Raw genomic sequence first — 15,372 nt, 5'->3', positions numbered from 1 at the left:
TAAATGTACTGTGCTTCTTACTTTTCGTGGAGGCGACCATCCAGCAGTGGATTGGATTGAGAAACGGGCTTTGTTACACTTCAGTCTGCTCCTCCCATTTGATCTCCCCCAATGCCCGCCCTCATCAAGACATAGAGAATTGATATTCACTTTTTAGTTGGATTTTATTGAAGTGCAGCTGTTAATTACGAACAATAAGACAGGACAAAAACTATGATCATCCATTATCATTGATAAATAAACTTAAACTTGATTCACGGATCCTATCATACGTAAATTAATTAAATCTGATGCCGATAAAAGTTGAAGATAATAGTATGAACAGAGTTGTGGCGGTGGGGGTGTGAGTCCGGATAATAGGAGTGGCGAATAATGCCAGTTGCGGATAATGGGAGTGGTGGATAATGGGAGTGGCAGATAATGGGAGTTGCAAATAATGGCAGTCACGGATAATGCGAGTGGTGGAAAATGGGAGTAGCGGTTAATGCCTGTAGCGGATAATGGGAGTGGAAGGATAACATGAGTCACGGATAATGGCAGTCACATATAATGGGAGTGGCGAATATTGGGAGTGGCGGATAATGGGAGTGGCGGATAATGCGGTTGGTGGATAATGGGAGTGGCGGGTAATGGGAGTGGCGGATAATGGGAGTGATGGATAATGGGAGTCATGGATAATGGGAGTGATGGATAATGGCTGTTGACACGCGTGAAGAACGAGGCAGCCAATCGCACAGCGCCTGTGTTGAGAGACGACCAATCCGGCTGCCGCTGTTCGCCCAGGAGATGAAGCCGCCAGCAACACGGCCCCTTGGACGCACGGGCGGATGAGCGTGCGCTGTTGAACATCGAGGTTCGTCATCGTTAACAACACAACGACGACGATAATAAATGATGTATCATTAAATATCGTTGACTGAATTAAACAACCGGGTGGCGTTTTATTATCGCTGCATACGCAGTTAGCAGCAGCAGCAGCATCATGCGGGGTAGCCGATGCGCTTGCCCATTCCAGAGCCTTTTGTTAGCGATCGCATGCGACACTCGCCAAACATCGCAATTCTGTCGTGTTTTTTAACGAACTTAACCCTTAAACGTGCGACCATATTATCTTTTACCCCCCCCCCCCGTACACTGTAGATGTTGCACTTTAAAACAGAGCCGTGCGTGTTTATTGTCTGCAGTTTTCTTCCGTCCATTCACGGGCCCATCCAACCAGCCACGGCCCCCGCGTCGAGGAGGTGCCCGCCCTGCGGGAGCCGAGAGCGCCAACCCCGGCCGTGGATCTAGGCGAGGGTCGGTGTCTCGCGCGGGGCCTCGCACAAGTCGCGGCCATTTGAACGATCCGCAGTTTTGGTATTTTTGAGTAGCAGCAGCAGCGGCGGTGGTGGCTGTCGAGGCCGTGTGTGTACGCGACCGTGTGAACGATTTTCGACAAAGATGAGGTGGACGGCGAGGGTACAATGAGCCGTGGGAGTCCCGTCAAATCGTACGACTACCTGCTCAAGTTCCTCCTGGTGGGTGACAGCGACGTGGGCAAAGGGGAGATTCTGGCCACGCTGAGCGAGGACGGGGAGGGAGAACCTCCGGGCTTCTGCTCCGGAGTCGGTGAGACGATTGCATTCAATTCCCCCCCCCCTATCCCTCTCTTCCCCTTGGTCCCTTCTTCCTTTTCAGGGGTCTGCGGAGTTCGGGTTTGGGGCTGGCACCTGGCGCATCGCGTTCTCGGTGTCTCTCGCTAGGGCCGTTCTTGACAATGTCAATACCAGTCGAGGTACTCCCCTTGTTGGAGTACCTCGGTTACAAATATCCGTGATCCCAACCCGGGCATTCTCTCGTTCATACGAGGACTCGACCACGAATACGCACGGATAATTTGAAGTATTTGCCGAATAAGTCCGTTTGAATGTCATTACTCCCCCTCCCACCCCGGATATTTTGAAGAACCGCGTTTTGCTGACCCCCGGATTAAGCAAATTAACGGATACACGAATTAACGGAGGATACACGGAGTTTGTGTGTTCATGAGCAAGTGGCAATGTTGAGGGCTGCGTGCCACGACGGGAGGGCTTCAAGAGTGGCTTTGTGTACGATTTACAACGCCTATAATGATGGAGTGAAGACCACAGTGTGGTTTACGAAACTGTCCAGAGTGGGATTGGATGACCACAATCACGCCCTGTGGCTTGTCTTTAATATGAGATGCGCGCATCATCGTCTTGTTCATTGTACGATGCAGTTGATGGTACACCAGTGTCTTCGAAGAAGGTCAAAGGCAGGAGGTGTGCGATGTTTGGATCTCGAATTTAGGTGTTTATTCCGGAGGTCTGCATTGTTCCAGTCAGTTTGTCAGAGGTTTGTTTTTTCTGGATACGAGTGAGATTCCTGATGGATGTGGCTACTCGTCAGTAGGGTTACCACCTGTCCGGGTTTTTTTTATTCGGCCTTTGTCTTATTTTTATTTTTCCAGGGGGGGGTGGTAGGAATGTCTTGAAGTTAGCAAACGTTGGTGATGTTGGTGGTGCCGATAGTTCCGCTTGTGGTGTTGAAAGTGGTAGTTCTGAGGGTAATGGTGCTGCTGTACATTCTGGTAATGCTTTGCTACTGGTGGTTTGCTCGAAATAATTGTGGTGGTATTTATGGTCGTTGTAATGGTGGTTGTTTACGAGGCAGCTGGAAGCTCTATTTGAAGTTAAGAAAGTAGCCACTGGGGGGCCATGCTCTGTAGCCAGGGCTGCCCACGAGGCTGTTGGCAAGAATAGTAAATGCATTCTTCCACTTTCCTCAAGTTTAGGGGGCAGTTGAACCCCCCCCCCACCCCCCTCTGCTCCCTATGTTCTTACACTTGCTTTAGTCACATACTGTATTATAATAACGCAGTCCGCCTGCTGTATTTTTTCACCTGTTGCGATCGAAACGTGATTTTTTATTAGTTTATTATTTTTATATCTACGTGACTTTACCGAAATACCCAAAGAGAATAGATGTACATTTTTTTCATGTCCATTTGGATTAGTGGTGGAAATTCCACAGTTGCACGACGGGTACCATTTTGTCCGTGGATACAGCCAGCCAGTATGTTTACTTGCCAAGTAATGCATGGCTGGCGTTGTGTGTTTTGACAAACCCAGAAGGGCCCTTAAGCCCTATGCAAGTACAACTCCTTGAGACAAAGGAAACTCTTGAATGGCTTTGTTCATCTGTTTGGTGATTGTTCCAGGGTGTAAGTACACAGGTCTAAAGCTGAAGTTGCGGTACTTAATAATGGCTGTATTGTACTGATGATTCCTAGCAAATATGAAAATAGCATACAGTTATATGACTGTCCTATTGCCATCTACAATAAAACTAATTTGAGTTAGTAGTCTAATACAAGGGTGTCTGTAATCTTGATTTGAAGCTTTCGTGACTGCAGGAATCCATACTCTTTGGTTCTTTCGGTAAAGTCACATAGGTAGAAACATAATAGATAACGACGTTTCGATCGCAGCACAAGCAATCGTCATCAGGTGGGACAACCACAGCAAGAAAAAGCCTACTTCAGCAGTTTTTGTGTTGCGATCGAAACGTCTCGATCTATTATTTTTCTCCCTACGTGACTTTACCGAAAGACCCAAAGAGTAAGGATGTGTGGTGATGTTTCATGACATGCAAATCATGTTGGGCAATCCAATATTATGGTCAAAATCGTACGTTTTGCTGTCAAGAAATCACACTTTTGTGTGTGTGTTACTGAAATTTTTTCCAGCCTGCACACTTTAATATCTGATGAGTTTTGCAAAGCGTTTTAGAATTTTATTCACCACAAGTATATGTGGTAAATGCAGGCATGATTCCTTGCAAAGGTTTCAGTTTGGTGTTTTAACATCTTAACGCCTGTTTTATTGCCAGAAATGGGAAAACCCTATGATCATAATTTAATACTGGCAAAGGAGGTCTCATGATGTAGTTGCTCACCCCGAGCTCTCAATGGCCTGATGGTGCATTGTCTTTGTGCTGTTCGCCTTTTGGCATCCTCTAGTCTCACACTGTTTGAGACTAAGCTCTAAAGAAAGCTGTCTCTGGTGTGGACCAATCGATTTCAAAGACAATGCACATACTGTCAGAGCATGTTTTTTTGTTTGCATGTTCACCACAAGTATATGTGGTAAATGCAGACATAATTCCTTGCAAAGGTTTCAGTTTGGTGTTTTAACATCTTAATACCTGTTTTATTGCCAGAAAGAGGAAAACCTTGTTATCATAACGTGTTAGAATTTGCTTAAGTCAAAAAATATTAAATCTGAGTTTTAAAACCTGGAAATTACTGTTGAACATACACAATGAAGAAATTTAAATTAGCATTGTAGATGTTGGGCGGTTGTTGATTATAATGCTCATCATTATCAGCAGCCTCTATCAATTGCATAAGTATCACAGTAATTAATAATCGGTAATATAATTCATCATAATTAGTAACACTGACTTTACACCATCAACATCCGTGATATCACCGGCAGATACAGCAAAGATGGCCACTAACAATGCATTGGTTAATAGGTTTAGACTGTTATGCTCAGATACATGAATAGAATGCTATTTTTAAGAGACATTTAATATACATGTAAATGATAAAAAAAAATTATGATCATGCTACATTTCGGTGAATAAAACAAAAGCATTTCTACAAACTGGACAAATAAATGAAAAACAATCAAATGAGACCAAAAAAATGATTCTGGACTCAAATCATGATTTCAGAATCATGACAGTCCATCGAGTTGCTTGGGGATTTCAATGCGACATGCTTAATGGCCACCATCAGCTTTGGTATCAGACACGTTGGCAGTATTGTTTTCATCAGCTATTCCCAGTCCATTGTGGGATCAAAGCCTTTACCATATTGGTGGCCCTTCAGTGCCATATTCTGTCCTTCCCACATACTTTTGCCTCACCCCCCAATGCTCCATCTGTATCCACCTGGGTTGATCCCACATGTGTTCGACCTTTCTTAGATGCCATTCAAAGTAACTATTTTTGCTCCTCACTTGTCATCTCATTCACATGTCCTGCCCTGAAGTCTTGTTTAGTAGTAAAGGCAAAGGCAACGATTCCTGTTCTGCAGACCATGTGGCTGATCTGCCTGGTTCTTTAAGTTAATTCTACCACATTTTTCCATAGACATATTACCACTGTCGCCACATGTATAATATGGCGTAATTATTGCACAGTTGCAATAAATTATAGTTTAAGATACTGTACTAAATGAGTAAAATGAATGTGCAGATGTTCCATTTGTTTAACAACATAGCATATGACTTCCATTGACAATACGTTACTTCTCTAAATCTATACCGTCTCTTTAATGTTATTTTGTTTAATATACAAAACGTGCTTGAATGGTGTTCATAGCTTTTAATAGATTCTGACAAGTTACTCATGAATTATGATTATGCTGCTTTAGTGAGGTCGAAATTTGTGTTTGTGATGATCTGTTTAACACCGTTGATGCAGTTTCACTCTCGTGAATATCATGACTTGTTTTGATATACTGTTGTTATAATTTTAATGCTTTTAATTGTTTTTTTTTATCTGTAGGCGTAACCTGTAAAACAACAACAATCCTTCTGGATGGACGACGTATTAAACTCCAGCTCTGGTAACTTGGAACACAAGTACCGTAATTGTATAGAACAGTAAACATTTGTAACACAATCTGGTGAAACGGTAATAGCTGCTGTGCAGTAGCGAATGTTGAGCTTTTCATGCCCCAGTGAGATCCATTGTCACTTAAAAAATAGACATCAGTTTTTAGAAGCTAACCTCATACAAATCCCAATTTTAACTTCTCATTCAGCCGTAAATACGAGTATTTTTTTGCTTATACGTTGCTAACTCATAAATGTCTTGATCAATGAGGGTTTATTTACGTACCTATTTTTTTGTTTTAAGACATCGTTGAATATCCATTGTTTTTTCCTGGGAGGTGCACCAACAATTTACACATGGTTCTGTATTGTGTTCATGCAGGGACACGTCAGGACAGGGAAGGTTCTGTACAATCTTTCGCTCATACTCCCGTGGCGCACAGGTATTTGAGAATATATCATGCACTTTGCATCACCTCAATTTCTCCGCATTCAATTGTGAAATCACTTGCAAATGGCAGCAACCCGTGGTTTCCAAATAGCGGACCCATGAATACATTTTTTTTACACCATTGCACTACTTCAATGTTTGTGACTGCCTTTATGATTGTCTAAGTAATGGTTATTTTCATTAGTATGTGCCTTTAAAAACGGCAATGATATAAATCATACAGGACGCACCACTGCTGTAGCGCCCTGATGAAAGACACAAAATATAAGCCTCTTAACATGTCCCAAGAGGCCTTTTTTTTCATTAGTAACTACAGTTGTGTTTTTTTACCTTTGGACTCTGTTGCTTCCAATAGGGCATAGTGTTGGTCTATGACATCACCAGTCGTTGGTCTTTTGATGGAATCGAGAGATGGATCAAAGAAATTGATGAGGTGAGAACGTTGGTCCTTTATTCTCAATTTAACCAGTTTACTTGCCTACACGTGTGACCCGAGACAAGTGAGAAGCAGCTAATAATTAAAAGTGCACGCATATATTACACATACAAGATGCAGTTAAGAGGGCAGTGGCAACCCAACCAAAATGACAATCACATACTTAGTCAAATTATGCTCTATACAAATATGATCGAATCCAGCGATGTTGCTCTCTCACGTCTGATATATCTGGCTAGTGATGACGTTTGGGTGTTTTCTATGTTATGTTAAATTGGCGTAACTATCCGTTTGTGACCTCGCGCACGCCTGCAGCATGCGCCAGGTGTGCCCCGAATCCTGGTGGGCAATCGCCTGCACCTAGCGTTCAAGCGGCAGGTCAGCACGGAGCAGGCGCAGGCCTATGCGGAGCGCCACAGCATGACCTACTTCGAGGTCAGCCCGCTGTGCAACTTCAACATCACCGAGTCGCTAACGCAGCTCTCGCGCATCGCCCTCATGCGGCACGGCATGGAGCGCCTCTGGAGGCCCAACCGAGGTAAGTATCGTCTGCGCAGCATCGCCAGAGCGTTGTGACAGCGAGAGTGTCGGCAGCACTATGAATGCCTTGGTGGCGAACGTGATTAATGTGCTCGGTCGTGGTGCCACAGTCCTCTGACATGTGATGCTGGGAGCGATGGAGATTGTGAAATATGTTGGAGTTGGCAGATGCTTGCCTCCTTTATGGGGCAATATTGTTACATTTCCCAGGTCAAGGCTGCACTGTGGATTAAAGGGATTTATTGGCCATAACTCAAAAAGTGTGTGAAATACCTCACCGCTATATGGAGATTCAATGTGTCCATACAACCAGTACACAGGTATGATGTATAGTTTATACGTGAAATGTGTTTTTGGTTTAATGGGATCATATGTTTCGACTTCATCATGTTACATGAAATTTCGGGTGGAGCAGTGGTTAGCACAGTGCTTTATGAACCCAGCAACTTGAGCTTGATTCCAGTCTATGGCTAACACCAGTGGTGAGTGATGTCTGAACGGGTCCGACGAACACACTTCATCAACCTCACTGACCATTTTGGTGAAACAAGGTCAGATAACTCCCAAGATCCAAAGGCATCATCCAGCAGTGGACAGATAGTCCTACGTCTTTTTTGGTGCAACTTAGTTTGCAAGTCTTATAATTTAAACTTTAATTATTTAATATTTATATTCATACTGAAATCTTTATATAGTAACACCATTAAATATATTTTTCATTGTGAAATTGGATTAAAAATACATGTAAATATCGTTTATCTGATCCAGATTCCTAACGATATAAAAATTCCCAAAAATTGCTGGGAAATGGTTATTTCAATCTAAATTTCCAATGTTTTAATTTAGACCCTTTTATACCACATTATTTAAATAGTACTAAAGGAGTTAAATCGGACATTAATTAATTGAAGTGACTTAAGTAACATACTCCAGACATGAGCCAGGCTGATTGCTGAGTGAGATAGGCGAAGCAGACTGTCATTAAACAACCGGGTTTTGTGCTTCGACAATATAATATTCACTCGGGGAAACGTCTCCTAATTCCATTTACACAAATAGAATGACGGGTCGACCACCACACGCGCCAGGGCTATGCCACGTGGTGGCCTGAAGAGGGCACTGCAGCAGAAGCCAATGTACTTTGCGTCTACATCTTGTGGAGAGGCCATCGTTCAGTCGTGTATTGACAAAAAGCTTGTACATAACAGTAGAATATGCAGCATGCTAATATTAATGAAAATGTGTTTGTCTTAATTGTGGAAAGACAGCAGAAACATTAAACGACTTTCTATTTTGAGATTGTGCTTTTACGTGTGCTGTACAAATGCTGGAAAATGTTAAACTTTAGTAAGAGGGACGTTTCGTTGAGTGCAATTTCCAACTGTCAGCCAATCTTTTCACCCTCTCCCTACTTTGAAGTAGAACCATTGCCCAAACCATTCGGCGACTAAATATGTTGTTGTAAGACGGTGAAAGTGGTGGTTTTGTTTTTACAAATTTAACGATAAACGTAGTGCTTAACCTTTCCTTGAAATGACAGGGTCCCTGGTAACACTAACGTGTATTATTCCTCAGTGCTGAGCCTGCAGGACCTGTGCTGCCGGTCCATCGTCTCGTGTACGCCAGTCCACCTCATTGACAAGCTGCCTCTCCCCGTGACGGTGAAGAGCCACCTCAAGTCCTTCTCGATGGCCAACGGAATGAATGCCTTCACCATGCACGGCCACTCGTACTTCCCACACACGAGCAACGCCGGGAAGAGGAGCAGTCTGAAGAAGTCTCCCTCCATCAAGGCCACACGGCCAGTGCTGTCCCCTCCCGAGAGCTGCACGAGGAACAGCTGTAAAATATCTTAGTCGTCAAAGCAAACCCCCGTCCTTGGTCTGAGAACCATTTTGTTGGCCCAGTCTTAATGTTATTGTGTTTCGTTCAGAGAGGACTCTTCGTCATGTTTGAAATGTTGTTTATGGGAGATTGTCAAAAAAAGTAACACTTTTAAAGGATTGTAGGTCATCCTATGCACTTTTTGCTATCAGTGTTTGGTCATCTTTGTGCAGGTGTGTATATGTACAAGTGTGTAACCTTGTGCACTGCTTTTGTTGAAGCTGAGCAAAACCGATTTGGATGGGGTTAGTCATGATTTATTGTGGTGTTGAATTGACTGCAAACTTGTACAGTGTAAATATATTGACATGTACACTCGTGTACATATATCTCTCGTAATGTTTTTCATCCTTTTTATGGCGTATAAAGATCTTCCTCAAGTTGGGTTTTTTAATACATGGTCAAGGTGATATTCACAAACAAGGTCTACTATGAGTATTTATTTGTAGTAGGTTTTTTTACGAATTCTCACGAATTTCTAGCTCTCAGTGATCTTCTATGGCTTCAGTCATGTCCTGAAGCGGTCATTTTTGAGCTCGAAGATGCACCACTCTAAGAATATGTTTACAGGTTTTTAAAATATTTTAGAACATAAGCTTACACAGCTAACATATCGTGTGCAACACAATTAGTTACAGCAAGCAGAGCATGGGGAACTTTGGAGTGCTGTGCAAGCAACAGAACCATTACACGTGCATCAAATGTTAGCCAATTTGATAGCTTTCATTTGTTTGGCTGTTTTGTGTGTTAATTATTGATACAAAAAATGTGTACGTGTGATACTTGCTGTCATGATGTATTTTAATAGTGGCATGTGCCAACCGCAGTGTTCCATGTGCTTGACATGTTTATACGAAGCATAGATTTGTCCACCGTTATGCAATTGTCCAGCAATGCACAATGGTTTAAAACACTCAATTTATGTAGGTATAAAGTGTGTGTTTAGGTTGTTGTACACTAATAAATAGCTACAGCGCTGGAATCTGAAAATGGCAGCCTCCACAGACATGGCGTCTTAAAGTTAGTGGTACACACATTTTAGTACGCAATCAATTTATGTAAAAAAAGTTGGGTCTGTGCATCTTGCTGTTGGCCTCGCATACAAATGTATTTTTTTGCAAAGTAGCATTATGTCTGGGTGAAATGTGTAAGATGTGGCGGGCCTGCTTGTTGGGGGAACTGGTTTCAGCATTTGACATGGAGGAGAAGGATCGAGGAAAAGTAAATAGTTAAACAAATCTCTCTTTCCGACCTCGAGTTGGTGCATCCCATGGTGCATACATCATGCTGAGTACAGTATAGTCCTGGAGTTCTGTGGCACCATTTCAAGTGGGCAGGGAAGCTCTTGTCATTACAACGGATTAGTGCAGGTAATTTCGAAAACAATAGTGAACCAGAGGAAATGATTAGTTGCCCCAGCGAGTGCTGGCCTGTGGCCAGACCTGTTCTTCAGGAAGGCTATGTGGATTTCTTGGATGGAAAACCTGTGGAGCTTACCGCTTTTCTGATTTGGTTTCTGTTTTGGCGGACGGTATGCAACTGGAAGTAGGACAAGAAATGTACATTTGGTCGACCAGCTTGGCTTGGGCATTCGTGATGAGCAGCTAATAACCTTGATGTGATTAGAACCACAAGCCAAACACTACTACAGCAACCTGTGAGCAATACAGCTTCTTAATGAACAAGAAAACGGTGCAATCGGAGCAAATGTTCAACTCTGTCCTACGCCCCAATGTGGGCGACTCCAATTTGGTTTGGCACGGCATCCCTGTTTGGAGTGATCTGGTGAATTGTGTATTGCGTGGCACCAGAAATATAATATTTTTAGATCATTACAATTGACTTGCACATGTTGGGCACGTGTCAGTGCGAGACACACTCAGGAGTTCATGGTCCGTGTTTTATTGACTTTTGACTTGATAGTCTGTTTCATTTTCATTGTGGAATTGTTTCAAGTGGTTTAACAGGTTTCATTTGAAACCAAAGATATTTTAATGTGCATGTGTGCTTGTGAAGTGGACAATGGTGGTGTATTTTTCATGTAAAGTGTAACGCAATTTTGCTTAACCATTTCATAAGGGGATGACGAGTAATAGTGTGTTTTATAATACGTAGTTAATTTGATAATTATAATATGTATATAAACTTTAATAAAATAGTGCTGATGAAATTGATTGTACCTTTGGCCAGTTTTGAAAGCACATTTGCAGATCTATGCAAAAAGACTTAAAAAATAACATTTAGTAGTAAGAGTGCATGATGTTATTGTTTCATGCATACCATAATCTGGATTGTTTTTATTTTGAATGGGCATTGACATGTATATTAAATGTTCCTGTTGGACAACAATATTAGTTGATTGAGTTTGTTGTCAAAAACGAGGGACTTTTGTTATAGACTTATGAACCAAATTAGTTGGAAAAACTTCACACACTCCAGAGCATCTGTTAAACACTCAGCTTTTCGTGTCTTGTGAGAAAGCTGGCAAACCAAAACAAACTTAAAATTTTCAACAATGTATTTTAAACCGGCAGTTTTTTTTATTCCATGCACCGTTGGCAGGACAACATTTTTTCATGACATCAGCACTTAAGTAGTTAAGTTATTGCAAAACTCACCATCAGCCAAGAGTGGTCATCCTATGGATATTTCCTCCCTCCCCACCACAGAGGTGGAGTTTAAAACACCGACTCGAGGCCATCAACAGATGGGCGCTGCTTAAATGGTCGTGGAGGAAGACATCTGATCTGTGTAACATGTTTTCAAAATGTGTCTTGTTGCATACGTTCAGGTTTAACTTTGTATATTTATCTCTATCAAACAACTCGGTACATCACCACAAGTGTTGTCTTCAAGGTTTGCCATCACAATTTGGTCTGCCTTTCGGCTTCAATATTTGTTAATATTAAAATATAAAGCTCAGTCCCAGAGGGCTTGTACTGTGTTGTATTTTACCCAGTAAATCCTAAATCAGGGTCCGCATGAATTGGGCATGTTTACTGTGCACCGTATCTGTAAAATATAAATGCATTTAGCCATGTACTGACATTGGCCTTGCATATAGATTCTAGCAACATCCCTTTCTGCATTAGTACTGATAAAGTGTAAATGTGTAAAGGTTAGGGCATGAAAAAACGATAGGAAGAGGAAATGATCTATAAATTTAATTTATTGACGCTTGAAAAACTACATCCTTTGGTAAATCAAATAAATACATGGTTAAACAATATATGTATGCAAGCCCCATCAATGGGGAAAAAGTCTACTTCCTGAGGTTAATACAGTATATCATAAAGTCTTGAAAATTATTTATACAAGGCATGTGTAGCTGCTTCAACTTTAAAATCACAAGCTGTTGAAAAAATTGTATTTTGGTAAATTATAATAATACAAATGAAGTGGCGGTAGCTGTACGGTTGTGCACTATTCTTAAACATGTTTTTTTTGTTAATTAATGACGTGTAGCTAATATTTGACTTTGTTATTTCATTGACCACACATTTGGTACTGAGGAAACATGTACGGTGGCGAGATGTGAACTACATCGCCTGATATGCAGGAGGTCGTGGCTTCGATCCCGACCCTGACGCCTCTATATTTGGAGTTTGTGTCTCCCCATGGTCACGTGGATTTTTCTCCGGGTCCTCCGGGTTTCCCCTCCACATTTAGAAACATGAGTTAAGAGCATTTGGCTGCTATAATTTCCACATGATAAGCCACTTCGTTGAGCCACTTGTGGCCAGGTGAAAAAAGTTATATATCTTATTTGGCCTTACCTGATAAAATAAAAAATAATGCGGCTCATTGTTACACCGCCAATGTCTTCAAGGAATGTCCAAGCCACAGGGTGCAATGTTTGGGTCTCAAATGAGGTGTTGATTTCCGGACGTCCACGTTGTTCCACTTTGTTCACCAGCGTTTTTCGGGATCTGGGTGAAATTCCAGGATGGCGACAGGATGATACCAGACGGCATGATATATTATGACCTCAGCATGGGACCGGTACAAAGTTCAAATACATCAACATCACTCCAGAGAAGACAGTCTTGTTGCAATAATGCACCGTTTTTAGTTATTTATGGAGTAATTTAAATAATTGGATTTTAGGAAGTTTAAAAATATATTTAATTAGGTCCCTTGTGAATGCCATTGGATTTCAAGTGAAGCAGTAATATGCTGTCAAACCATCTGTTCAAGCTTTGGGGAGCTCATTGAATTGTGCCACCTTTTGACCCATTGCCTTTGTGGCAGTAAGCACAGCTGCTACGTTGGTGATTGCTATTGATTGCAAAGCGAGACGACGACATAAGCAACAACTGGTCATGCAATCACATACAGTCATCCGAATGTTGTTAAATGTAGAATTTTATCCTAGGCTAAATAAACATCTAACCTAGCAGAAGCAATCTGACGCCACTATACATTACTGCATCACAGTTCTTCTTGATGTCCCACGTAATAAAACATTCAATTTTTTTTGTTTAAACCAGTGGAATGCAAATATCTTGCTGAATCAGCTGTAACAACTAGATTTGTGCAAACAAATGGTTCAATACTGCATTTGAATCGCGGGATCATGAGAAAAGGCGATGATATTCGGTTGCAAATGGGTACAGAAAAAGTGGTCGATTATAATCGTTTGTAAATGAATCTACTTAATCCGCGACTCGTCCTATCTCATACCTGTCAACCCATCCGGTTTACCCGTATTCTTGTATAGGAGAATTTAGTTTTCAGGTCCATACGGAGTACAGTCGTTTCAATACGGGCAAAAACAATGTCCATTTGTGTTTCTCCCTTGTGTTGGGACTTTGTAGAATGAACGTCGAGATTTATAAGGGCACGGGGTGATCAATACGGTCTGAATCGGTCTGTAATAAGGTAGGCACTGACAAGGGGTTGTGACAGGGATGCCATCTCCAATTCTAAATGTTCAGGCAACCCCCCCCCCACCCCCTCAACCCCCGTCATGGAGATTTTACTTGTGTAGTTTCCCTCTGCGGGCCAGTCTATACAACTGCAACATGGGATTGTAGGCAATCCAAACCCATTATTCACAAGCTGTGTGGACAATACAGTTCCGTGCTGTGTTGTCAAATACAACCTAATGAGAGTGAAATTCGTATCGTCCACCTTCAACTGCAGTTGCGTGGACGTGCCCTCTGCAAATGCATAACTCATCTGGGCTTAAGCCCCAGGGCAAAGTGAAACCGTCCAACTTGCCAACACCGGACTACACACATGCCTCCGGCACTGTATTATACTCAGTACAATACTGCAAACATTTCATGAAGTGCATGCTAACACGTAGAAAGGTCCACATTTAAATCAAATACTTGCAGTCGCTCCAAGGTGATCAAAAAAATGTCTAAAGTTGCCAAGACTGATGATGCACACTTAAATTCAACCGTAAAGTTGAGCTTAAGTGTTTCAAGGTGGGGGGGGGGGACACACATCGACGCACGTGGCGGTTGGGGGTGGGGCGAACAATCAATGTCAAGCAAATGGTAAACACAATGAACAATCAATGGTGAGTTCTGCTTTGTCTTTTTGATTTATGCTTGAGCTACCCCATCACCACCCCGTGTCTATGAAGAAAGGCTGTGACACCCATCCCTGAATTATACATATTTGAAAATTGTATCAACATTTCTTTTCCCGATTATAAGAAATCAGAAGGCGGGGGGGGGGGGAGTCCTCATCCCTGTTCTGACTCTCCCCCCCCACCCCGAAAGCGGCTGGGCTGCTTTAGCCACTCCCGAAGAACATTCTTTACATTCGCAGGTCACTCGTTTATTTTGTTTCTTTTGTATCGTGACGATCACCCGAGAGGGACGTGTGTTCACGCTCCTTTTTCTGTCATTTAAAGCACATTTAGGGTGACTAATGTGTTTCTTCACGAGGGCGTGTGGCGTGGGTGTGTCAGAAGCAGTGCGTTCCAGTTTGGGCCGCGGGTCTGGGTCGGTTTGGTCCAGCACAGAGCAGATCCAGCGCTCTGGTATGTTGTTACCTTTGGGAAAGTAAAAAAAAGCCAAGCCATCAGGTTCACTCACCCGATGGGGAACTTGCCTTTTCATGCCAACTTAAAAAAAAAGAACGATGCCAGAGCCGTGGAAAAAAAATGTTGTGCAAAAAGTGTACATACCACAGCTTTCAGAAGTTGTGTTTTCCGTGGTACGTCTGTGATATCTGATTTGCAGCTTGAGTGAGCTTCTCTCAGTGATCTAACCACTGTAACTTGTTTGATATGTTTACGTGTGTGTTATAAAACTAAACTATTCAAACTTTTTTTTTATTTTACCAGGTAAGGCTCACTGAGCTGGAGAGCGCTTTTTCAGAAGCGACCTGACCATCACAAATGACAACTCAACGAAGTGGCTTGTCATCGTGTGGGAATTTATAGCAGCCAAAATACTCGACTCGCGTGGTGTTAA

The 15,372-nt window shown here is 42.3% G+C and overlaps 1 protein-coding gene across 1 annotated transcript; it reads left to right on the top strand.

Moving 5' to 3' along the window:
* Positions 1-767: 767 nt before the first annotated feature.
* LOC144721096 (ras-related protein Rab-40B-like) lies at positions 768-11,287 on the top strand. Its single transcript, XM_078598468.1, has 7 exons — positions 768-853; positions 1,185-1,608; positions 5,578-5,638; positions 6,010-6,070; positions 6,434-6,511; positions 6,830-7,052; positions 8,630-11,287. The coding sequence occupies exons 2-7, from the start codon at positions 1,464-1,466 to the stop codon at positions 8,908-8,910; spliced, it is 849 nt and encodes a 282-aa protein (XP_078454594.1). The 5' UTR covers positions 768-853; positions 1,185-1,463; the 3' UTR covers positions 8,911-11,287.
* The last annotated feature ends 4,085 nt before the right edge of the window (positions 11,288-15,372 follow it).

This window comes from Lampetra planeri, chromosome 1, assembly GCF_965212315.1.
Source record: "Lampetra planeri chromosome 1, kcLamPlan1.2.h2, whole genome shotgun sequence".
NCBI classification, from domain to species: domain Eukaryota; kingdom Metazoa; phylum Chordata; class Hyperoartia; order Petromyzontiformes; family Petromyzontidae; genus Lampetra; species Lampetra planeri.
The sequence above is the reverse complement of the archived record's forward strand: the minus strand, read 5'-3'. Positions and strand labels throughout refer to the sequence as shown.